Source organism: Pan troglodytes, chromosome 1 (genome assembly GCF_028858775.2).
Source record: "Pan troglodytes isolate AG18354 chromosome 1, NHGRI_mPanTro3-v2.0_pri, whole genome shotgun sequence".
In the NCBI taxonomy this organism is placed as follows: Eukaryota; Metazoa; Chordata; class Mammalia; order Primates; family Hominidae; genus Pan; species Pan troglodytes.
In genome coordinates this window covers 450,687-475,253 of record NC_072398.2, presented here as the reverse complement: position 1 = coordinate 475,253, position 24,567 = coordinate 450,687, and the positions used below count along the sequence as shown (strand labels likewise).

At 40.3% G+C, this 24,567-nt stretch overlaps 3 protein-coding genes across 3 annotated transcripts in view; all 3 read right to left on the bottom strand.

The window, feature by feature from the left end:
- LOC469777 (olfactory receptor 2T3-like) overlaps positions 1–10,140 on the bottom strand; it is a 30,935-nt gene extending 20,795 nt beyond the window's left edge. Inside the window, 1 exon segment of the mRNA XM_016942484.4 lies at positions 9,049–10,140. The gene's annotated coding sequence lies outside the window, so the exon portion shown is untranslated.
- Positions 4,569–6,963, bottom strand: LOC112208657 (olfactory receptor 2T2). The gene has a single exon (XM_024355612.3). The coding sequence runs from the start codon at positions 5,642–5,644 to the stop codon at positions 4,643–4,645; it is 1,002 nt and encodes a 333-aa protein (XP_024211380.1). The 5' UTR covers positions 5,645–6,963; the 3' UTR covers positions 4,569–4,642.
- Positions 10,141–16,358: 6,218 nt separating the features above from the next.
- LOC100612917 (olfactory receptor 2T27) lies at positions 16,359–17,893 on the bottom strand. The gene is given in 2 exon segments (XM_024355614.3): positions 16,359–17,316; positions 17,836–17,893. A coding segment is annotated over 1 exon segment (954 nt). The 5' UTR covers positions 17,313–17,316; positions 17,836–17,893.
- Positions 17,894–24,567: the final 6,674 nt, after the last annotated feature.

The window sequence follows — 24,567 nt, the reverse complement described above, 5'->3', positions numbered from 1 at the left end:
GACTTTTTTACATAAGCTCCAATTTTAAAATAGTTAAATCACTTATCAGTGAAGCTGGAAATAATTTTAGTTTTTTGGTGTTTTTTTGCTTCTAGCATCACCCTTGACATGCAGTTCTATGTGAGCCTATAAAAGTCTAACTTTGTTAATCTTCAGTTTCCACGTCGTCTCTTCAAACCTGAGATGCCAAGGAAACTTTCTTTTAAAGATTTTTAAAAGGTACTAAGCCTTCTAAAATGAACGTTTTTCATTCATTTATTACACTAGTATTTATTAAGGGCAAATTCTGTATTAGGAAAAATTTTAAGTGCTTGCGATGCATAACAATTCTTGTTTTTAGGTATGTGATGATTTAATAAAACCAAATAAGCTTAAAGTGCTCATAAAAAATACGATGTGAAACAACCAGAGTTGAAGCTACAGGTATTTATTTACCATTTTATATTCTTAGCTAGTTGTATAAACCAAAGGAATGTAGTCAAAACAAACCAAGTATTTTCTTGGCCTTTATTACCTGGGATTTAGAAGGAAGCACACAGTGAAATGCTGCTAAGTGTGTGACATGGTCACGGGAGTCACCCAGGTTTAAGAAATCCATCCTCAGTACAATCCCAGCTGAGAAAAAAGCTTAAAAATGCATCTGGTTTTTATCATTTGTGTGTGAATCAGCCTGTTTTAACTAAATAACCTATCGATGCCATAAAGTTGTCTATGAATACAATTGCTTTATGTATGGAACTTCTGTGTAGAGTCAGGACCTGACGTTTCAGTCATTTTGTTTTCACAGAATTGTCAGAATTCTTAGCAGAACTTCACTTCATTTAAAGTCAGTTGTCCAACTTGACAGGGATGTTCTGTCACTTTTTCAGATTTTTAATTTTTGTGGATACAGAGGTCTGCATTTTCTTTTCTTTACGCTAAATAATTATCTAATTATCTTCAGTTTCTCTGATCATTCCTTTTTGCCTGATATCTTCCTGAGCACTGAATAAAGCAGTTAATAAGGTATTTAATAAGTAGACTTTATGCTTTCTTCTATTACAATTTTATATTGCATATAGATGTTTATTGTATAAAACAAGTCTGTAGAAGCAAGGGTTCAGTTAATTTTATATCCATATCCCTTACCTGCAGAAAGACCCCACAGGGAATCTGATTACCCCTCAATGTGGGTCATCAGGTCCTTGGCTAGACCAGCCTAACTGGCATCCAACAGCAAATGAACATGGCTTTTATCAGCATGTTGCTCTGAAGGGACCTTTGTCCCCAGGTCATTATTAGGGTTAACAAGCTGGCAGCTACACATTGTGCCATGTGCTTCTCCCCTTTGTTTTGTTTTTGAGACAGTCTTGCTCTGTTGCCAAGGCTAGAGTGCAGTGGCACAATCTTGACTCACTGTAACCTCCACTCTGAGTTCAAGCGATTCTCCTGCCTCAGCCTACCAAGTAGCTGAGATTACAGGCATGTGCCACCACGCCCAGTTAATTTTTTGTATTTTTAGTAGAGACAGGGTTTCGCCATGTTGGCCAGGCTGGTCTCGAACTCCTGGCCTCAAGTGATCCAACTGCCTCGGCCTCCCAAAGTGCTGAGATTACAGGCGTCAGCCACCATGCCCGGCCACTTCTCTCATTTGTAAATTGTTTATCAGTATCATGGCTTGGCACAAAACACCAGACCAGAGGTTAGAAGATGTGGTTCTGAAGCCCCATCTGCCTCTTGCTGGAATGGGGCAATAATTTGCTGTGAACATCAGCTTCTTCATCTCCCATGGGGCTAATTCTTTCTCTAAATACTTTATAAGATTTTGTGAAGATCAGAATCAAAATCAGGTAGTTAAATGTTTTCAAAACTAGGGACAGTCTTCTATTTTTTCCTCATTACCTGGATTAGTGCATGCCATGTTTCAAGTATACAACTGATAATTTAGCAACTTAAATATTATGTATATTACTCAATATTAAAATTTATATATTATTTTAATAAAGAAGCAAATCTGGTGACCACAAATTACCTTATGTAAGAATTTGGTGAGATGACTGGGGAAAAATCCTTGGTCACTCCCGTTTACAGTGGGACTAGTTTTATGTGTGAAGGGAGTGGATACACACCGTGTGTAAAATGAGATTAAAATTTTTTTTAAGTTGTATTAAAGTAGAGCCTACAATAGAAAAGTGCACACACATCAACAGTGGAAAGATTGATAAATCACCAAGAAAAGAACATGTTGATGTAACCACCATGAAATTTGTTGAATAGACTCAAACATTGAATAAGTCACCTCCTTCCATGCCCCGATCACTAATGTCCATGATATCCCTAGAAACTTGTCAAAATGCATTTCACTGATTGCTTCAGGTATACTCTTGAAATGTCTGTCAATGTTAGAGTTAAATATTCTAGTTAAATATGCAAAGAATTAATCTTGGAAACATAAAAGTCCTAATTTTTAATACATAGCAACTGAGGAAATGGGAAAGAAAACACAGATGTCCCAGGATAGAGCACAAACGCAATGTGAACTGAAGGAGTTTTGTAGAGGGAAGAAAGATCGAGAAGGTGCTAGCTAAGGCAGGAGAATGGAGAACAGGGAGGGCATTAGTGCAGACACACAAAGGAATAAAATGTGAATGGAGCTGAATTGAAATAACGCTGAGGATATTTCATAAATGAATCCTGGTCTGTTTCTTCACTTAATCCCTCCAGGACATTCTTCCATCTCTTTTCCATGTGTTTGATTTCAGGGTAAAGACCAAATTATTAGGAACCTTCTGAATGAAAAGCCACCTAGGGGTTAGCATATTGAAGGGAATATTCTTTATCTACATCAGCAACAATGGAGGAAACATTTTTCCTTCTGTCTCTGTGTTGACACTAGAACATAAGGCTGAGTAACCTTTGCTTAGTCTTTGTCAACTATGTAACCGCTCTGTCCAATGTTTTCTAAGCCTTGTATCAACAAAGAAAATAAACACCAGGTCCGTCAATATTTTTTATGTCTCATATTTCAGGACCTTACACACAGGAGAAACTAAAGTTACATGAATGGTGGGGTCAGTGTAGGCTTTGCTTAGTATTCCACCAAAGTTACACATCTATCAAAGCACCACACCTAACTCCAACTAATTACAAAAATACTTGTCTTTAGCATATCAGTGAAGATGTTGAGAATAAGAAAATTGAGAAACTTATTCCACGGGAACTAAGTTAGCTAATAAAATGTCTTGGTTTATTCATTCTACATTTATCTATTAACAATTTGAGCATAAATGGCAGTTTTGTAGGTTTTTGGCCATGTAACAATCTTAATGGCAGAGTCAATTTTCAATCAATGAATCAATATTTCCAGGAATGTATTGGACTCCATGTGAATAAAGGCAGGGCAAGTATTTAATTTCAGAGGTAAGTGATAACATTCATAAAATATAACTAAGAACACGGAACCAAAAATAATATCACCTTCCTAAATGTTTTCTAAATAAAATTGCTACACATTTAGCACTAGAAAATATTTTACTTGTATTGAATGTTTGAAATTAAGTCATCAAGGAGGTGGCAAATGCTCCTTCCAATTTCCATTCAAAAGTTGGTCGGCAATACAGACAGGCAGGACTGATGATCACAGGTTAACAATAGAGACAGGCAGGACTCATAATCACATGTTAGCAATACAGACAGGCAGGACTCATGGTCACACATTAGCAATACAGACAGGAAGGACTCACGATCACACGTTAGCAATACAGACACAGAAGGACTCATCACACGTTAGCAATACAGACAGGAAGGACTCATGATCACACGTCAGCAATACAGACAGGCAGGACTCATGGTCACACGTTAGCAATAGACAGGAAGGACTCATGGTCACACGTTAGCAATACAGACAGGCAGGACTCATGAACACATGTTAACAATAGAGACAGGCAGGACTCATGATCACACGTTGGCAATACAGACAGGAAGGACTCCTCACACGTTAGCAATACAGACAGGCAGGACTCATGGTCACACGTTAGCAATACAGACAGGCAGGACTCATGATCACACGTTAGCAATACAGACAGGCAGGACTCATGATCACACATTAGCCATACAGACAGGAAGGACTCATGGTCACATGTTAACATGGGCACTTCCAAGAGCCTCTTGGCGTGCCATGAATGGTTTGTAGGGCTACTTGACTGACAATGCCCTCTGGAAATGTTTGTGAATCCAGTTGAACAAAGTTGACTAATGTGGAGATGCTCACCAACTTCGCTACTGTTCCTAAGTAATCCTTGCAACAGGATGATTTTGTCTGTTAATTTTGAATTGCTAAAAGTGACACTGAACATTCTTCAGAACCAATACCATATTTTCTGTAATAGCTGCGTTATTGGCCGCAGCACCACAGATGTTTGCACTAGTCCCTGCTAGTCCTTCCTGATCACAGTCACCACCCCTGATGCTCTGGGAGTCCCTGCTAGTCCTTCCTGATCATAGTCGCCATTCTCATCTTCAGAACCAATACCATATTTTCTGGAATAGCTGCATTACTGGCTGCAGCATCTCAGATGTTTGCACTGAGTCCCCGCTAGTCTTCCCTGACCACAGTTGCCACCCTGATGCTCTGGGAGTCCCCACTAGTCCTTCCTGATCATAGTCACCACGCTGATACTCTGGGAGTCCCTGCTAGTCCTTCCTGATCAGTCACCACCCTGATGCTCTGGGAGGAGCCACATCTCCCTAGTACTTTCCTCAGAGCTGCAGCCACATCTTTATTCCTCAAGCTGTAGATGAGTGGGTTGAGCATGGGTGTGAGGATGGTGTAGAAGGCAGACACCACTTTATCTTTCTCTGGAGTGTGGTAGGAGTGGGGCAGCACGTTGGTGTAGAAGGCTGCCCCGTAGAAAACGCTCACCACCATAATGTGGGAGGAACACGTAGCAAAGGCTTTGCGCCGGCCCTCAACAGAGTTCATCCTGTGGACAGTCAGGAGGATGTGCGTGTAGGACACAGAGATGACAGATAGAGGGATAAGCAGCATCAGCACACAGCAGGCATACATCAGGGTCTCATAGAGTGACGTGTCTGTGCAAGACAACTTCAGCACGGCTGGGATCTCACAGAAAAAGTGATTGATCTCTCGGGATCTACAGAAGGGGAAACTCATAGTGACAGGAGTCAGCATGAACCCATCCAAGGAACCACCAACCCAGGAGCCGACCACCATGAATAAGCAAACCCTGCGGTTCATGAGGAGAGGGTACCGTAGAGGGTTGCACACAGCCACATAGCGGTCATAGGCCATGAGACCCAGCAGGAAGAATTCCCCTCCAATCAGGGTCAGGTAGAGGAAGATTTGAACTGCACAGCCCAGGAAGGAAATGGTCTTGTCCTTGGACAGGAGGTCCTGGAGCATCTTGGGGACAGTGATACAGATGTAGATGGTATCCATGATGGAGAGCTGGCTGAGCAAGAAGTACATGGGTGTGTGGAGGCGGGAGTCCATGTGGATGAGCAGAATCATGACCACGTTGGCTGTTATAGCCACCACAAAGATGGAGAAGACTATTGCAAAGAGAAGCCCGGGGAAGGCAGGATGGGTGATGAGGCCTGTGAGGACGAAGTTAGTGGAGTTCTGGAGAAGACCCTCCATGCCCATGGTCCATGACAAGCTCCTTGGGCTGTAAAGGCAGAAATCTGGCAGCTTATTTAACGACCTGATATGTAGGAAGAGCCCACCAGGAATAGTATGTCAGAAGCAGAGTGAGATCAAGAAAAGATCACCTACTTCAGGATCATTTGAAATCCTGGGTTTCAGTATTAATGATCTGTATGATATTGGACAGAAAATTAATCTCTCAAATAACTCAATTTCATCATCTGTGAAAGGTCATCATAGTTCTGTACTCTACAGGCTGGATGTGAGATGTAAATGTAATTCATACAGTACCTGGTTTAGAATCTGATTTTTACTTTGAACTATCTTCTGAATACATTTCATAATCTTATCACTTTTAGATTGAAAGTTTTCTGAGGGTGGTTACTGTGCCTGATTTCCCATTTCGCCTTGCAATACATGGTTTGAATTTAAATTGCTCTCTGCATCTCCATTGAGATGATTGTCATAAAGTCATCCACAGACATCTATTTGTGACTTAAGAGATTGATAGAAAACATCTAGATAACTGACTTTTTTGGCTGTTGTTACTGAACAGCTTTATGAAAGTCTGGAACATCAAAGCAGTACAGATGACCTCATTTGGGGTCAGGAGCCACACTGTCTTGTGGTTAGACTTTTGTCCTGCAAAAAGAGTTCATGTTTTAGGCATGGACTGCTGTGAGAACTTGTGTCTATTTGTTCTCACAGAATAATTCGGGGATCATAAATCTGGCAGGACAACCACCACAAACTGCTTCAGAGCAGGGCTTTAGTTTCATTATCATGGTGGTCTTCCTGGTTGACAATGTATTCTGCTAAAAATTTTATGACTAGATGCTGCATCATAGAATTCAATCATGATCTAATCTTCTTAAAATATTGTTTAGCCAAAATGTTAGAGTTTCTCTGACAGAGTGGCATCCTGAACCTGTCCTAATATTATATCATCCTAGTAATCCACTGCTAGTTGGGTTTTTTCCTCAAGTTTATTTCTCTACCATTTTACTGATCCTTCATTGTTCATAAGTAAAAATAACTACAGTCGGGTGCAGTGGCTCACACCCGTGATCCTAGCACTTTGGGTGGCCGAGGCAGGCAGATGACCTGAGGTCAGGACTTCATAGACCAGCCTGGCCAACATGGTGAAACCTCATCTCTATTAAAATACAAAGATTAGTCGGGCATGGTGGCCGGTGCCTGTAAAATTCCAGCTACTCAGGAGGCTGAGGAAGGAGAATCGCTTGAACTTGAGAGGCAGAGGTTGCAGTGAGCTGAGATCGTGCCATTGCACTCCAGCCTGGGGGACAAGAGTAAGACTTCGTCTCAAAAAACAACAAAACAAAACAAGAAAAAACTATAGATGGTAAAGAAATTTCTGAACTCAGACGACACAGCAGTATCAAACATTCCTTGAATAACTGGAATGAATTCTCATGCTTTTTTGAGTAATGTGAATGGGTGTCCCTTTTATATGTTCAGGGATACTGAGGGATGAATTGTTCTTTATTAGATTATGGTGTATTTCTTCTCATATTAGTGACAGGATTACTGAAGAAACTTATATCTGTCAAACGTTTTGGCCACCAATACTACAAATGTATCTGAATCTTTTGGTTCTAGAATAGTCAAAATTTACAGTCCCTGAAGCATCAAGAAGGAATAAACTCCCCTTATGTTGAAGCAAAAACAATAGGAACAGTAGAGACAGTTTTCCTTCTTAGTGCTCAAAGATGGAGATATGAGTAATAGGCCTAGAAGATGAGTAAACATCCAAAGGGAGAAAAAAAAAACAATTTTTGTGTTGGTCTGTGCTGAAACTTCAGTTTGTCACACCTTGGTTGAGGAGAAAGAAATACATGAGCATCAAATATTAACTCCTGTCAAGCATGATAAAAGTCAGCTACTTTTGCCTTCTCTAACAGGTGAAAGATTTTCTTGTGATAGCCACAGCTTTGAATCATGGGTCAAGAGACTATTTAAATATACAATTCCAATGGCAGTGGCTTTTGCAATAGCTTGTTGGAAATTAAAAATATTAATCTCGCAGACAGTAAGTTTGTCTTGACCCACATCTATTGTTTCAGTTAAATGCATTATGGATATTATACATTAATTACTATAGTGTTAAGTTAGCTGACAATCATCCTTTTAAAAATATCCTTTGAGAAACTGAAACAGGCAAGAATGAGACAAACGAAAATGACCTAAGAAAATAACCAATTACTTTTGAATCAGAACATGAACCAGAGCATTTTGTTTCATGTAAATAATCAGACTCCACTTCACAAGGTATTCAAAGAGGAGGCAAAACACTATTGCCTCAGATGTCTATGATAAGAGGATAAGAACGTTTTCAACTCCCAGATCTTATCTTACTGTAGGATCCTAGAAGAGGAGAGTAAAAAAGCTGAAACAGGATAAAGATATGATTTTAGCCACCTCCTTTATTTTTATACAACCGAGACCGTGTTAAAAAAAGAGGTTCCTTGTGAGTGTGAGTGTTGTGCATACATGTGTGTAGTGTGTTCATATGTGAGTGTGTGAGCATGGTATGTGTGGTGTGTGCATCTGTGAGTGGGTGGGGATATGTGTAGGGAAAAGGCCCTGCTAAAGAGCAGAACACTACACTGCTTGGCACAAACGAGCAATTCACCCATTTCAATGAAGCCAATATTTAGAACCAAATGTGACATGTTCAAATGCATGCCTAGTATTATTCCATAGGATACTGGGCATTGCAAGTAGACAGTGAAAATATCTGCATTATGGACAAAACATGTTAGTTCTGTTTACATCAGTTCCGAGCATCTACATTTTAACATTAGAGTTGATGCTATTGTTTAGCATTACGTGTGGTTTGGCTTATTCACACATACAAGATCCTAGATTCCATTCCCCATCAGCTCATCTTTCCCTCACTATCATCATTCTCCACTCTAAGACACTTAGGTCCCTTCATCAACTAGTCTTTCCAAAAAAAGAAAAAAAAAAAGCTTATTTGCGTGATCAAAGCTTCAGGCTCTTCAAGGCGGGGAATGATTTCTCCCCAGTGCAGATTAGAACACAACCCAGAACCCCTGACCCCCAGGACCAGTTATAACATCACCCAGTGTTGCAACATAATTATCTGGCAGGAATGGGAGGGTGGGAAGATCAAGCCGAGAGGTGGAGGACACCAAGCACAGAAGCTCCACATCTGTTATCTGCACACTTGGGGCTGATGGTTGAGGGATGAGTGAGCTCGCCAAGAGGCATTTATTCTACCTGTGGTCTGCCACATGGAGAAGAGGGAAAGAAGGAGAATCTCTGCAGGGTGCCAGGTGATCAAAGCTGTATGTTTCAGGACAACAGCCTGGAGTTGTTCTGGGAGAAGCCATAGAAATCAAGAACAATTTGTGACTCACCGAAAATTGAAGAGATCTCCAAGAGAGGTCAGATGTTCTTCTACCAGGGAGAAGAGCTTAGAGCAATTCATTCTGACACCCCTTTCCGGGAATTCAGCATGACTAGAGCTATGAGAAGTACCTGCCAGTGTCCTTTCTGTGGCAATAAAGCTGCTAACCAGAACTGATCTTCTCCACTTGACACAACGTAAAACACTCACCTAGCACTGGGTGAGCTATGAAGATTGATAGAACTGACAATATTCTTAAGGGGCACATAGTTAAGTTTGATTAATGTATCATATCAAAAATCCTCATAGAAGCAGATCATTTTAAGTCTAAAGTGAGGATTTCTAAAAATGAAAATATATTGGGGACTTTTTAAAGGTGTTTAGCCACAAATAACAGCGAATGCCATTGTGCTTTGCTCAGCTGTCAAATTGCTCTGGGGATGACGCGCATAGTTACTTCTCCAGACCTCAGTGTTCTTTCAGTAAAAGAATGGCATGTCACCAACATGTTACTAATCCTAAGTGCCACATAGCTCTAAGAGTCATCGATTATTTGTTCCTGAATGAGAAAAAGGGGGCCAAGGATAGTATATTGGGATCTTTCTGCTTTGATTAAAGCTTATGAGAGAAGATAAATGGTGTGGAAGGCACTAAGATGGAAGATGAGAAACAGGAAGTTTGGTATTCCCCAAACCATAAACCAATAGGGCTTTACGTGTGCCAGGTACTTTAGAAGTTTTACATACATGAAGTCATAGCAAACCAGAAGATGCTATGCATCAGTTTGAGTAGTGGACAAAGGTACAGTTTCCCCTTATCAGTGGGAGACAGTTTTCAAGACCCCTGCTGGATATCTGGAACTGCAGACAGTACTGAGCCCTATATATACACCATATTTTATCCCATGCATACATACCTATGATCAAGTTGAATTTATAAGTTAGGCACAGTAAGAGATTAACAATAATAAAATAGAATACCTAAGACAATATACTGTGGCTATAACTTTTTCAGTTTGATGTGTGACAGCAAAACTTGCATAATTTTTTCCTTCTTCATGATTTCAAAGATAAAGTTTTTCTTAATATAGATCTTGGCAAACTCAACTTATGAGGGTTTCTCTCTCCTTAAGTCAAGAACTTTCACCTTTTTAGTTAAAGCAAGCACCTTACAGCCTCTCTTTGGCACATCTAAATCGCCAGCTTCACTAACTCCATCTCTTTGGGGCCATTAAGAAAAACTGTGTTACTTGAACACAAGCACTGAGTCCGCCACAGTCGATTTGATAACCTAGACAGCTACTGAATGACTCAGGGGGTAGCATAGACAGTGTGAATCAACTAGACAAAGGGATGATATTTCCACCACTACTCAAAATGGTGGGCAATTTAAAATTTGAGATTTTTCATTTAATATTTTTTACACATGGTAGATAGCAACCTGGCGGATTGCAGGTTAACTAAAACTATGGAAATGAAAGTGTTAAGAGAGGAATACCATGTCAGAATTCTTTACCTCAAAGGTTCACCCTGGGGCTAGAGACTGAAAGGATCTTAAAGCATGAAACTTTTAAAGAGAATCTAAGTGATCACTGCTTTGAAAATAGTGGATCACAAGAACCAGGAGAAGACAGGAGTCAGTTCAGTTAAACAGTGCAATAGTAGAGAGGGAAACCGGTCTGATTCCGAAACTCGAGACTGAAGGAGAGAGGACATGATCAAAGACAATGTAAATAATGTCAAAAGGCTCGAAAATGGGAATTAGCAGGCACTAGGGGTGGAAGAAAGAGAGGAGAGCCCAGTCTAACTACAGCTGAAGAGCCCGTGGAGAGCTGAGGTGTGTGGGGTGGAGTGCGGCTGGAAAGTGAAGGCGGAGAGACCAGAACTCAGCGTCGAGAAATAAGGTGCAAATAGGAGTTGTTTCAGTCAGAAAGTTACATGCTGAAATAAGGTACTTATGAAAGATCCACCTGGCAGTTTTAGTCTCGAAAGCAAGATTAATATTAATTGCTACTCATAAGTGTTCACAGCCACAGTGGGCTTTGGCCAGGAACTCTTCTTCTACCTACACAAGCTACTCCTGGACTCCGTCTGCTTTTATGAACGAACGCATTTGGACCTTGGCTTCCTACATTCATCAGATTTTATCCCCTTCTCTCCACAGCAACGTAGTATCCAAGGATGTGAATTTCTCTTTTCCCTTATCTCCAGTTCTAATTACATACTGCCTTAGTTACCACCCCCCTTTATCTGCCTATTTATTTAAACGGTAACTGTTTTCATTCGTGGAGAAGTAACCTACTTTCCCTCCCATCCCAACTGACAATTTGGAAATTTTCAGTGTGGAAAGTTAGGCATAAGATCGTTTTCTTAGCTTAAAAAAAAAAAAAAATCAGCACTATAATGGCATGTAGGTGAACATTTATTGAACGCTTACTATGCCAGAAGTTAGTTCAGTTTGAAGAATACAGGTTTTAATGCTACATGCCAACTTACCTGAACTACATTGTCAAGGATATCACCAATGGACTAGAAAGAAAGAAGTACATCTGGTTTCCTGGAGCATTGAGAGTAAAAGGTCTAAATTCCAAGCTGCCAGCAGGAGGGCTGTGATGTGGATGTGCAGGGGAATGCTTCTGGGCAGCAGTGTCAGTTCGTGTGGTGGCAAATAGAAATCAAAGGATCTGGCATATGGCCCATCCAGTCCACCCTGCTAATGCTGTAGAAGAGGGAGAGTGAGAGGGCATGGAGGATTACACAGGAGCAGCAGAGGTGGAGGTGGAGGTGAGTTTGGCCCATCTAATCCACCCTGCTAATGCTGTGGAAGAGGAAATGGAGAGTGAGGGCATGGAGGATTACACAGGAACAGCAGTGGTGAGGTGAGGTGAGCTGAAGCAAGGGGCAGACACCTGCAGCTATAAACACAATGCACTCAATTATTATACCCCAACAGTCTGAGCTTCCAACATGTCCACATCTCCCCCTGGGCTCCAGTTACTCAGCTCAACAGGCTTTTATATGGCATGCTAAGATGGCTTCTAGGAGAACTCTAATAGTTTTATTAAAAAAAAACTTTTATCTTAAGGCACATGTGGATGCCTTATGGGTTCAATAAAAGAGGAAGGAGGTTAAAATGAAATAAAATCATAATTTCCCTCCAAGCATGCAGGAAGTCTTCAGCCACACCTAAATGCATATGAACGGAGCAATTAATCATTTAACTTAAAATGTAAATTAACAAAATATTCAGAGGGCAATCTATGCTTATCCAATAGTACGCACCCCTGCTACCAATTAAGTCTGAAACTTTCTCATTGTGAATACCAAGCACATTCTTCCAACTGTCAGCTCTTACATGCCATTTTCCTCCAGTAAATCTATTCATGTTCTTCTAAACTATTACATTTCCCTTAGCTTCCCACGTTTCATGCTAAATACCCTTTTTCCAGTTGTCTGCTTGCCAGATAGTGAATATATGTTATTTATGCTTAATCTTGAGAAGACCACTGCCTCAGTTATTAGCAGATAAGCTCACAGTAGTAATAGTTACAGAGTAATACCTGAAGAAAACATCCCAGTATCTGGGTGATGTTCTGTTTTTCATGAAAATCTAAGGATCCTACCTCAGAGAAGCTGGGTCCAAGTCTTTCTACAGCAGTAGTAGAATGTCAGACTTCTTAAATACATTGTGTAGGGGTGAGGCTAGGTCAAAAAGTCTTTTCACTAATAGAGTCCCACATCCCCCAGGAAGAATTCCTGGGTTAGCAATTAATCCAGGTTGACTGGGTTCACCATGAACTTTAGAAGCAGCCCGTCCTTTCTTGCAGAGGGTGCATTGTTTTCCCAAGTGAAGGACTGGAATCGTTTCTTGGTATTTCATCATGAAAATGTCTTACTGAATCTTGGCATCTCTCCAGAGAGATTTTAAGGGCAGTGATGTGGGGATAAGAGCCTCGCTCGAAATTGAAAATTAGATTTTAAATTTCTTTAGAAATAGAGGCTATGACAAACTAAAAAAAGCTCTTTCTCAAAAGTCACTGGCCTCTTTTGTTTGGGAAGAAATCTTTAAAGTTATAAATAAGTGTGAACCAAAAAGCATTGGAGCCAAGCCTCAATCAATGTAGATGTTTCTGGTGCCAAGGTTGAGGATGCACCTGGGAAAAAGGAACACAAGATGACAGGAGCATCTGAGATTTGTGCTTCTTCCAAAGAGGGTTGGGAGACTTCAATATTTAAAACGGAAACAGTGGGCATTAGAGGAAAAAAAAGAAAAAGGAAAAGTGAATAAATGAAGTAGTTGCCTTCTTTCCAGGCTTTAATCAGTGTTGACTGAATTCGCACTTTAGATGTGACATGAGGGTTTAGAGGAACACTCAACTGGGTGTTCATCTCCTGCTCATTGAATCTGGATTGTATATAAGATAAGGTACACAGTAGAGGAAGCTCATCTCCTGCTCAGTGAATCTGGATTGTATATAAGGCGGTACACAGTAGAGGAAGCTCATCTCCTGCTCAGTGAATCTGGATTGTATATAAGATAAGGTACACAGTAGAGGAAGCTCATCTCCTGCTCAGTGAATCTGGATTGTATATAAGATAAGGTACACAGTAGAGGAAGCAGTCAAATATGCATTTGTTTCAGGGGAGTGGAGGGATGACTCCCAGGCCTGTCTTTGTCCACTGCCTGTCAAGATAAGCCATTCATTTACATTGTCAGCATGAGATTCAACAGAATGGTTTTTGGGTAAAGATCTTTGGGCCAGCAAGGAATTTCCTTGCTAGCAGATTGTGAGGGAGGTCCCTTGGGGAGGTATGTAGCCTTCTACCTGTGTAGCTGTCCATTCGGGAACAGTATGGAATCTGTAGCCATACAGTCGGGAACAGATATGGAATATAGTTTTGCATGACAGAGTTCCCAAGCTTGACTTTTCCCTTTGGCTTAGTGAGTTTGGGTCCCAAGAGATTTTCCTTCTACTTTCTCCTATCTTCTATTTTCACAAAAGTGGCATTTGTCACTTAGGTTAAGTGTTTTTCAGAATTATTTGTCTTACGTGTAGTACAGAATATTGAATTCAATAGGAATAAAGGAGACTTAAGAAAAATGATGGAAATAATGCAATTGGTAGAGAAGAAAAAAGTGAGGGTAATACAAGTTACACATTTTCTAAAATTTTCACCAGAGCATATTAAGATATTTAAACATTAGGAAAATTGAACTTCTTAACATTTATTTCTCTAATGGGGAAAAGGTGGTGATCTTATTACTAAAGTTCTGCTTCCCAAACAACGTCATTGAATGCTTTTCATGCATTAAGTCAGCTAATGGGCACATTACTTATGATTTTTAGTCATCAAATCCATTGGACACATACCTTATACCCTCTGCTACAGGTAAGCAGAAAACCCTATACCTTTTTCAGCCTTTAGAATGTGATTCAATAATTCCTGAAGAATATTTTATATGTCATCCATAAAGTTCTCCAACTAACTATTGGATTGATTGGATACACTCTTCCCTCTGGTGTGATGTGTCTTTCTCCAGAGCCAAAAATGGGTTACAACCAATATTGATCCTCTCAACCCTGGATTGATCTTCAGTGCCCGATTTGGCTACAGCCACAGGGGAGTTGATTTTGCTGTCAACAGCCACATCAGTTTTCCTCAAGGTGCCATATCACTAATTTTTATAGTTATGTCATGAAAGCGTTTGAGAAGTGCTGCTATATCAGTTAGGTTGGGCTTGTATTAACAATTTTCCCAAGGAAAAAATAACAGACCTGTGAACAATGTATTGATTGGTATTAGTTTCTAACTCATGTTCATGTGTCACAATACTTTGTCTAGTGAACTTAGTTATATAAATAATTTAGACTTTTTACAAGAGATATTTTGTGGTGTCTCAATCTTCCATGTTTCTTATTCACCTTTTTTCCTTCCCTTTAACTCTTTTCAGGAAGTAATCCTTTTATATCAGTAGGTATAGACTTGGTTGCTACAAGCCATGACTGACTCCCACAGTTTGGAGTTTAGATTGTTTTAATTTCAGATAATTCTGCCTGCTCACTCTCACTCCATTCCAAAGTGCCACTTGACATTTTTGGGTGAATCTGTATTTGGCAAAACCTTGCTAGCTCCTATAAGACTTAATTTTTTAGTGTTCTATATTTCTGAAGATATTGGCCCTCTGCTCATGTCTCTGAAAAACAGACTATTAATCCATTTTCACACTGCTATACAACACCCCAAACTGGGTAATCTATAAAGAGGTTAAGTGGGCTCAGTTCCACATGGCTGGGGAGGCCTCACAGCCAATGGTGGAAGGTGAAGGTGAAGGAGAAGCAAAGGCATGTCTTACATGGCAGCAGGCAAGATGCATGTGCAGGGGAACCACCCTTTGTAAAACCATCAGATCTCGTGAGACTTATTCATCATGAGAACAGCATGGGAAAAACCCACCCCCAGGATTCAATTAACTCCCACCAGGCCCCTCCCACTACACATGGGGATTATAGGAGCTACAATTCAAGATGATATTTGGGTGGGGAAACAGCCAAACCATTATCAGAGACACATTCCAATAAGTTCTTAACTGGAGGTTCTGGCAAGAAAAAAATATGCTGAGATTGCCAAGATCTACAGTAAGAATGAATCTTCTTTGAAATTGTGTAGAAGGAAAAAAAATGTGGTAATTTTGCTGTCACACCTCAAACTGCAAAACTTACAGCCACAGTGTGTGATAAGTGCTTAGGTAAGAAAGAAAACGTATTACATTTATGGTAGAAGATGAGCAAATATGTTGTGACTGACAGCAGTCAGGTTCTATAGTTCTATACTATGGTTTCAGGCTTCCCCCAAAAGACTTAGAACACAGCCTGAGGATAAGATGGTGACTGCTATATTTGAAATATAATATTTGAGTTGATTCTTTATAATGGTCAATGGACAGACTGTCTAAAGGGGAAAAGTCGAGAGAAGTCAGGGAAGTAGTTGAAGATGACCATTTTTGTCATGACTGAGCAGAGCCAGAAACAGGCTACTCCATGATTTTTAGTGGAATACACACCTTGTTAAGAGCTCATGGGTGACTACTAAACCTCAACTTTATGCCTACCCCATCCCAAACTGTTCATTGTTCAGAGCCTTCATACCTTTCAAAAAAATGAAATCCTTAAAATCCCAGGCAGCTTTCCAAATCCCATAAATGCCCTATAGTTGCTGGCATGGGGGTCACTTGTTTCCAGGCAGAGAATATTTAAATTCAAGGGCAATGATAAAGTCTTGTATCCTTCATTTCAAGTCTTCAGCAGCATATGCAATTTCTTCAGAAAGTGGTTACCTTTCCTGAGGACACACACCTCCCCACAACCTTCTGTAGGGCCCCCGTGACATCCTTGTTCCTAAGGCTGTAAATGAGTGGATTGAGCATGGGAGTGAGGATGGTGTAGAAGGCAGATACAGCTTTGTCCTGCTCAGGGGTGTGGTAAGAGTGAGGCAGCACGTATGTGTACATGGCAGCCCCATAGAAGAGGCTGACAACCACCATGTGTGAGGAGCAGGTGGCCACAGCCTTTCGCCTCCCCTCTGCCTCGCTCATCCTATAAACAGTAATGAGAATTCTTGTGTAAGAGCCCGAGATGACAGAGAAAGGGATGAGGAGCATCATAATACAGCAGACCTACATGGCTGTCTCGTAGGCTGATGTGTCCGTGCAGGAGAGCTTCAGAAGGGCAGGCACCTCGCAGAAGAAGTGGTTGATCTCCCGAGAGGCACAGAAGGGGAACTGCATGGTGACAGGGGTGAGCAAGAAACCATCGATAGACCCTCCCAGCCAGGCTGCCACCACAATCAACCAGCAGATCTTGCGGCTCATGAGGACAGGATAGTGCAGAGGGTTGCAGATGGCTACGTAGCGATCATAGGACATGAGTCCTAGGAGGAAGAACTCAGCCCCTGCTAAGGTCAAGTAGAGGAAGTGTTGGGCAGTGCATCCTGCAAAGGAAATGGCTCTCTGGCTCATCACCTGGTCGACCAGCATTTTGGGCACAATGGTGGAAATATACAGGATGTCCATGAGGGAGAGCTGGCTGAGCAGGAAGTACATGGGGGTGTGGAGGCGGGAGTCTATGTGGATGAGAATGATCATGACCATGTTGCTGGCTACGGAGGTCACAAAGACCAGGAGAATGAGGGCAAAGAGAACCCAGGGGAAACGGACATTGCTGAACAAACCCAGAAGGATAAAGTCGGCATACACGGAATAATTGCTCTGCTCCATAGCTCTGTAGGGTACACAAGAGATATGATAAAGTTGGAAAGGTATCTGATTTACATGAAACATTAAGATGTAGTCATGAACAAACCAAAGTCAAAATCTTATTTCTTGAAGCTCAATTTCCTGAGAGAACTGCCTGAGCAGGATTGTGCTACATCTCATTATACCATCATTGTTCATTTAAGGATTTTCTTGATTTGGTGATTACTATTTAGAGTTCATGATCAAACAATCTTTTTGTTCATGACCATTTATTTCTGTCTTTCGAGTACCACCTTACATTGGTGAGGATGCACATAAGAATGGAACCAGCCTGATTCAATAGGATAGGGTGGTGGGGAGGAAAGGATTGTCCACATCCTACACTGCTCTCCTTTATACTAGACTCTAGTTCTCACACTTAGAATCCAGTTTGAAGATCACCACGAGTATATATTTGCCTATGGAAGAATAACTGCATTATTTGACCTAATTTACACCATTCTTGACACGCTTGTACATTGTAAAATTTGAGTGCTCAACTTACATGTATCAGGTGGAGTATTGCAGAATGAGCCTGTGTTAAATAAAAAGAGCTGAGTTCTGAGAAGTCATCCAAGAATTCATAGGAAGAAAAATCATGGGAGAAAACGTTGAGGGTCAAGTGGTGTTTGCTTTCCTTCTTGCAGCAGCAAACTACCGATTATTAACATACAACTCGTTAAAATGTTAGAATCCCATTTAACTTATGAAAAAATAAACTAGTTTAAGTATTAGAGATAGGGTATCCCAAAAGAAGGGATCTCTCAAACTTGAAGTTAGATTCTGCATATATATCCATATCAGTTAAATATTTTACCACAATTTAGGAACACTTATGAGTTATTTGGATAGCTTTTCCCTGCATCATATAGATCTGCACTATCCAGTGTGGTAGCCATGAGGCTTATGAAGCTGTGAAGCCCCTGAAACATGACTGCTCCAAATCAAGATGTGCCATCAGCACAAAGTTAACAATTCAAACACCTGTTAAAAACATATGCAACACGTCTCCTTAAAACTTTATATTATGGTAACTTTTAGATATATTTGGATAATATACATTAAAATTAGTTTCACCTATTTTTTACATTTTTAATGTGGTTACTAGAAAATTTAGAATTCTCTGTGGCTCCCCTAGGATTTCTACTAGGCAGCACTGGTCTAGAGTTATCCCTGAGAATATGACAGCTCCAAATACCTTCATCCAAACAAGTCCTCCAGAATTAAACACACCACAAATTAGACAGAATTGAGCCAAAAAATTTAGGTGTGTACCAAATTACAAAAATGGCTTTACTTGTATATGCATTCACCTGCAAATAGCAGTAAGAACATTAATAAGTGATTCGTAAATTTTACGTTTCCAAACTTTAAGATACTAGACCATTCTACAGTTGAAAATAATGAGGCTTAAGGAAACTTCCCCAAGGAGGAACATTGTTCTTTAAACAGTGACAGTATAATTGTTCTATGCTGTTTTCTAACAGGACAAAGTAGACATCAATTCATTCCATAAATGTTTCCCGAGAGGCACATTGGGTAAGCCAAAATTTGATATTCTGAAAGGCCCTGAAAGAATGTAAGACATCGTCTGTCTTCGAGGAGCCTAGAATTGAGGCACATGAACGTGTGTTGTGTGACCACAGGTGCACTTTCAGAATGGTTTTAAGACCTCAGCAGTTTTGACTTATTTGGTATGTGAACAAAGGACAATAAAAATGATGGAAGCTGCAGCCCACTGGCTGGTAGGCAGGAACTTCACACCAGGGCCCCTCAGTACATTCCACCACAACCATGCCACAGTGGATGGATGGAAAACGATGAAAATTCAGATTTTTACTGATGAAACCCACATTATATCCTTATGTATTTTTCAGTTCTCATTCTTGAAATATTACCAGCTTTATGCCAGAGCTTTCCATCGGCTGATTTATAATGTATCTATTATTTTAAAAACTGTTAAACCATTGGGAAAATTAAAGGCAAACATTTAGTAGCAATTTGTATGATGGAAATGCTGAATGCTCACCCAGACCTGGTTGTCCATCATTTAGTAAGAACAAGATCCTTGGAGGGCTATGGTTGTTATTTCACAGTAAATTCAGAGAATGGTGGCTGCCTACTGGGGACCAGCCCCAGTGACTGCTATTGGTCCACTGGGAATATTAAAGCCCAAGAGGAAAAAATGGGTCCAAAAATATCCTTATCAGGGCAGCTGTGTCCCGAACCCTGACCATGAATACTCCTGGCCCTGAAACTTGCTAATGAGACCCTGGGGATCTCCCCAGCTTACGAGAGATGAGTGGCTCCATAACCACTCAGATTTTACAACCACCTTCCAAACTCTGGTAGTGTTGATTCATTCACTGTATTTTAAGAATTACCCAGTATAGCAACATTTATGAATACTTGGAAAATAAAGGAATCAACTGGATTATACCATGCCCCATGTAATAACTGTCTATGCATAACTCCAAACCTTAGTAAACATCCAGTTCTATGTATACTTAATATTTAGCACATCTTTCCCACAGTCTTTATACAGAATATTGCTGTGATTGAATATGAGGCACTCAGCTTAGTTGGTTTACATTCATGTTGAGTTTGCTTATATAATATACAATATTGTGAGGTGCATTCTCTGGCATAATTCATGGACAATGGTTTACTATGCTTTAGAAGCTTATCACCAAGTTGTTAAATGCTTAACAGTAGAACACCCTTGCGGCAGCATCATGCTTGCCCCAGCATTTAGCACTAGTATCGAAACTCACAATATGGATTTCTTTGATTATGAAGAAAATTGAACATAGTGTATATTTTGGCTATTTTGATTTTTCATGACCTTTTCTATATAGGTGATGTGTCAAGATTAGTGTCTAGAAGATTTTTATTATTAATCTTATGTTCTATTTAGTGCAGCTATTTTGCCCCCCAAGTTACATGTAACTAACTATTTGATGTTTAGGGCAAAAAGTTTTGAAATATTTTAGACATTTTCATTCTGTGTGCTGGATTTTTGAAAAAAATTTTCCATCCAGGTATGTGATTAATATACAAGTTAAAATTTTTTAAAATGTAATTTTTTGCATTTAAAATCTTTGGTCTAGACATTAAAACTATGCAACCATTGGTTTATGAGGTCAACCATATGATAAATTTGTCCTTTAAGATCATGCCAGTGAATTCTATCTAATTGGAGTTCTTCAAATAAGCAGGAATTCAAGTGTGAATGATGAGCAGGAATGACCTAAGTAACAAGGAGAACTGTTGGAAATGTGGGAACACTGTCATGGGTAAAATTAGTTTTCACCCTTGTTGCATGTACAAATTCTGGTATAAAAAGCGGGTACTAAAAATGAGTGCCAGGTTAGCCTTAAGATTGTGATAGCGACAGTTAGCTTTGGGAATCTCACCCTTTGCTGTCCATTATGTTTTTCTCTTCAATAGCAGATCCAGCAGCAGGTAGCCAAGTTTTCTACTTTTTCATTTTTGTTGTCGTTCTGTCAGACCCTGCTCTGCATCAAAGATTGGCACAATTCTTGGTGACCATCTAACTCAGAATACGTTTGAGTGCTAAAAGGCTAAGCTAGACAGGACATGAGGACAACAGGCATAAGAAAGGGAATAATCTTGAGAAAACAGGGCTAAATGGTGACCCTGACTATAAGACATTTAATTCTCTGTACAATCAGATTCATTATGTTTCCTCCCCAGCAGTATTTTCACATGAAGTGTCACTTCTAGTTGTGGAAGAAAAGCCATTTTCTAAAGTAAAATCACTTGGGGAATCTTTAGAACGATAGAGAAGTTTTGATTAAGGCCGAGGGATTGTCTTGAAGCAGACCAAGGGCATGATCACCTTCAGTCTCTACAGAAGTTGAACTGAGTTCTTCCCCTGTCTATTCCTAACCCTTGAAACATTCTTGGCATGTTTAATGTTCACAATGCTACATGACATGGTTTTTAATCAAAGCTGGCTTTATATTCTATCTTCATCACTGATAAGCTTCTGGACGTCTGGCAAGCCACTCACATTCTTTTCAGCTTCTGGGAACTTCTAAGTATTAAGTATGCTGCAATGGTTTCTCGGAGCAGGATATGGAGGGTCTTCCTAACTAAACCATTTTTAGAGATGCTTATGAGTTACCTAACAAGGCGGAACACTATGATTTAGATAAGCTCTTTATGAAGATTTTAAAATTATAGGTGAATATATGTTGCAATGATAAAAACTGTTGGAATCATTATGCAGACAGATCTGTATAGAATTCAAGTAATCTGCTACATTCTGATGTACAGAAAAGATGAGTCCATAACTACTAAGAAACGAGATCGAATTATCTAAGATTTATATATGAGTAGTACTATCCACAAGTATCTGCAGTTCAAAGTCAGATGTATCAACTTCAACATTCTCCAGTATTTCTCTGGTTTGAACCAAAACTTTCTAGTAAGTCCAGAATCTATTTAAAGCATCCTGCGATTGATCAGCATCAAGACTGCAAACTTACCTTACACAGTATTTTCCCCAAACACGATGATCTGAAGATTTAGAGAAAAACCTTACAGAACTAAGGTAGTACATGCGATTGTTCAGCATTTCCTTTTATGTAGTAAGTATGGGGAACTAAGAGGCATACATCAGACTTTCTAAACTGGAGGTATTCTATGTTCTGTATTTCAAACTTGTTTTCTGAACTGAAACAGGAGAGTCTATGAATTCAAACAAGAAGGTACAGTGGATTAGGCATGGGAATTACATCTTGTTGGCAGAAGGATAAGGGTCAGTCCCTAACTTATTGAGACTTTTTAAAATACAGCGATAGGTGAATCATTTGAAGATCTAGAAATAGACCAGCCTGAATCTGTAAATGCCTAATGTCAGTTGACAGCAGCTGCGTTACGCAGGCTGTTAAGATAGAGATCCAGTGACTTAAATAGGAGAGCTTGCATCATGGTGATGGCTAGTACTCCCATTCAGGAGATACATTGACATCACTGTCTCTGGGGTCCTTGTCCCTAGCCTGCAATTACAGTTCATATAAAATGTGACAAACTCCTTAAGAAAAATGTAACCTCTCAATTTACAAATTAAACACCCAGATAAGTCAGGTTGCTGGCAGCTGCAACTTAAAATTGTTTTCTCTTTTACTTTATTCACGACATTGTTTTGAAAGTTTCTCTTTTTACACTTCCCACTTCCAGGCATCTCTCTTGAAATAGAAATCAACGTTTCTAAGGAAGTATTGTCTTGCAAAAGATACATTTTGAGCCATTCCCCATCACTCAAGTATTAGTATGTAATCATCCTGTCTTTCTTTTAACTTGTAATACATAAAACTTTCAGCATTGCAAGCATTTAAAAATATTCATTTTACTAATCTCAGTGTATATAAGATCTTTGAGTTACTTCAAGAAGTAAGACCTTTTCTCATCCAGTATTCTCACAAGGGCCCACACTGATTCCTGGGGGGAGCGGGGAAGGGCAGGGGGGAATTTTAGACCCTGCAGTCTTGTTGTGCTGCAATCTATGCCTGCATGATCTTGGCTCTTTCATGTAATTCATATTTACCTCACTGGTGTTTAAATTAGTGGGGATTGGAATTCAGGTTTTCTGAGGCTGAAGCTTATGCAATCTGGGGCATCTTAAGAAAACAGGCTACAAATCATGATTGCACAGGTATAATATTCTCTTCAGTGAAACTCCAACAAATTACACCTTTAGAAAGCTGACAAAATACCACAAAGGAATACATAAACACCCCAACTTAAATCTTAACTGGTTGAACTTACCACTTTTACCATTTTTTCCAACAACTGGCTACATTACTGTGTACTCTAATATTTTCTATAAGCAAGAAGAGATTCAATCCTAGTATGGTTGGTTAAAATTTTTAAATTTTTTGGTAGTTTAGAAAATTATTTGGGTCTTTCCCCTTTGTTTAGGATTGAGGTCCAATCTAAGAAAACCACTGTTAAATTACTTTCATATATGACCTGCCTTAGCTTCCCCAAAAATTGACCTTAGAAAATATTTGAAACTGAGAAAAATGATTCAGAGCAGTCTGAAGAATGTGAGCTTTACCAAACGTCTTAGGCTCAGAGACACGAGCATGAGAATTCAATAACTTCCCTACCCAGTCCTGCTCACACATGCGCACCTGGGGTTGTTTAAAGGAATTTTATACTTCCCCCCCACCCCGCTCCCCCGAAGTTTCCAGACTAGCTGATAAGTTACCTAAAATGTTACAAGTTGTACAATATGACCTTTACCCGTTATCTTCATGTTCCCTAGAGAATAGTGTACAGCTGATCAATAGCCACAAAAGAACAATGTCTAGTTGATCAATAGTTTGTCAGCTTAGAACTTCCCTTTTCCCTTAGAGGCCCCATTATAACTGCTGTTAGTTGGAGCATTTATTTAAGGCTACTAGAATCTCTTCTTAGATTGCATTTCCCAATCTTGGTCCAAATATACGTGTTAACTTTGCCTCAGTTTCTTCCTTTAGGTTGATACAACCATCACCACCATCCATCTCCAGGACTTTTTCCTCATCCCAAGCAAATCTTCTGTACCCATTAAACATTAACTATTTTCTCCTTTTCCTCATCTCTGGTAAGGTCTATTCTGTTTCTGTGGATTTTCCTCTTCTAGGTACTGTAGCAAAGCTGTACAATTACTACTTGAGATCGTCACTACCGCAGTTACTGTTACTGCTTGAGATGCTCATTACAGAACTGAGCGAAGGGAGGGAGGTAGAAGTGGGGGGCGGGGGGTGGTGGGGGAACCCACTGTTTGAAGGCTAAGCTCGGGGAAGAGCTCCCAGCTTCTAGTGAGCAAGGGCAGCCGCCCCAGCTTCTCAGCCCCCCGCATGTATCGAGTAGAAGCAGCCGGGAGGACGCACGACTGATCAGCTGCGTGATTGATTGCAGGTGCATGTGGTTGCGATCGGACTTTCCGACGCACCTAATGACACACACTTGTGCCTGCGCGTGACGCCCTCCGCACCACCTCCGCGCGGCAAACGCAGTTTCTCAGTTTGCCAACATTCTGCATTTATGAGAAGCAGTTTTGCTGCTTACTCGTCCGGCCTCCAGTGGTAAACCGAGCTGATCACGACCCTCGCTCTTTCGGCCTCCAACCCTTTTTTTTTTTTTTTAGTCTGTCCCTGTATTACGGGGGTTGAGGTCAGCGGGACTCCGGTCGGCCCTCGGTCCCGAGGGCACCCACACG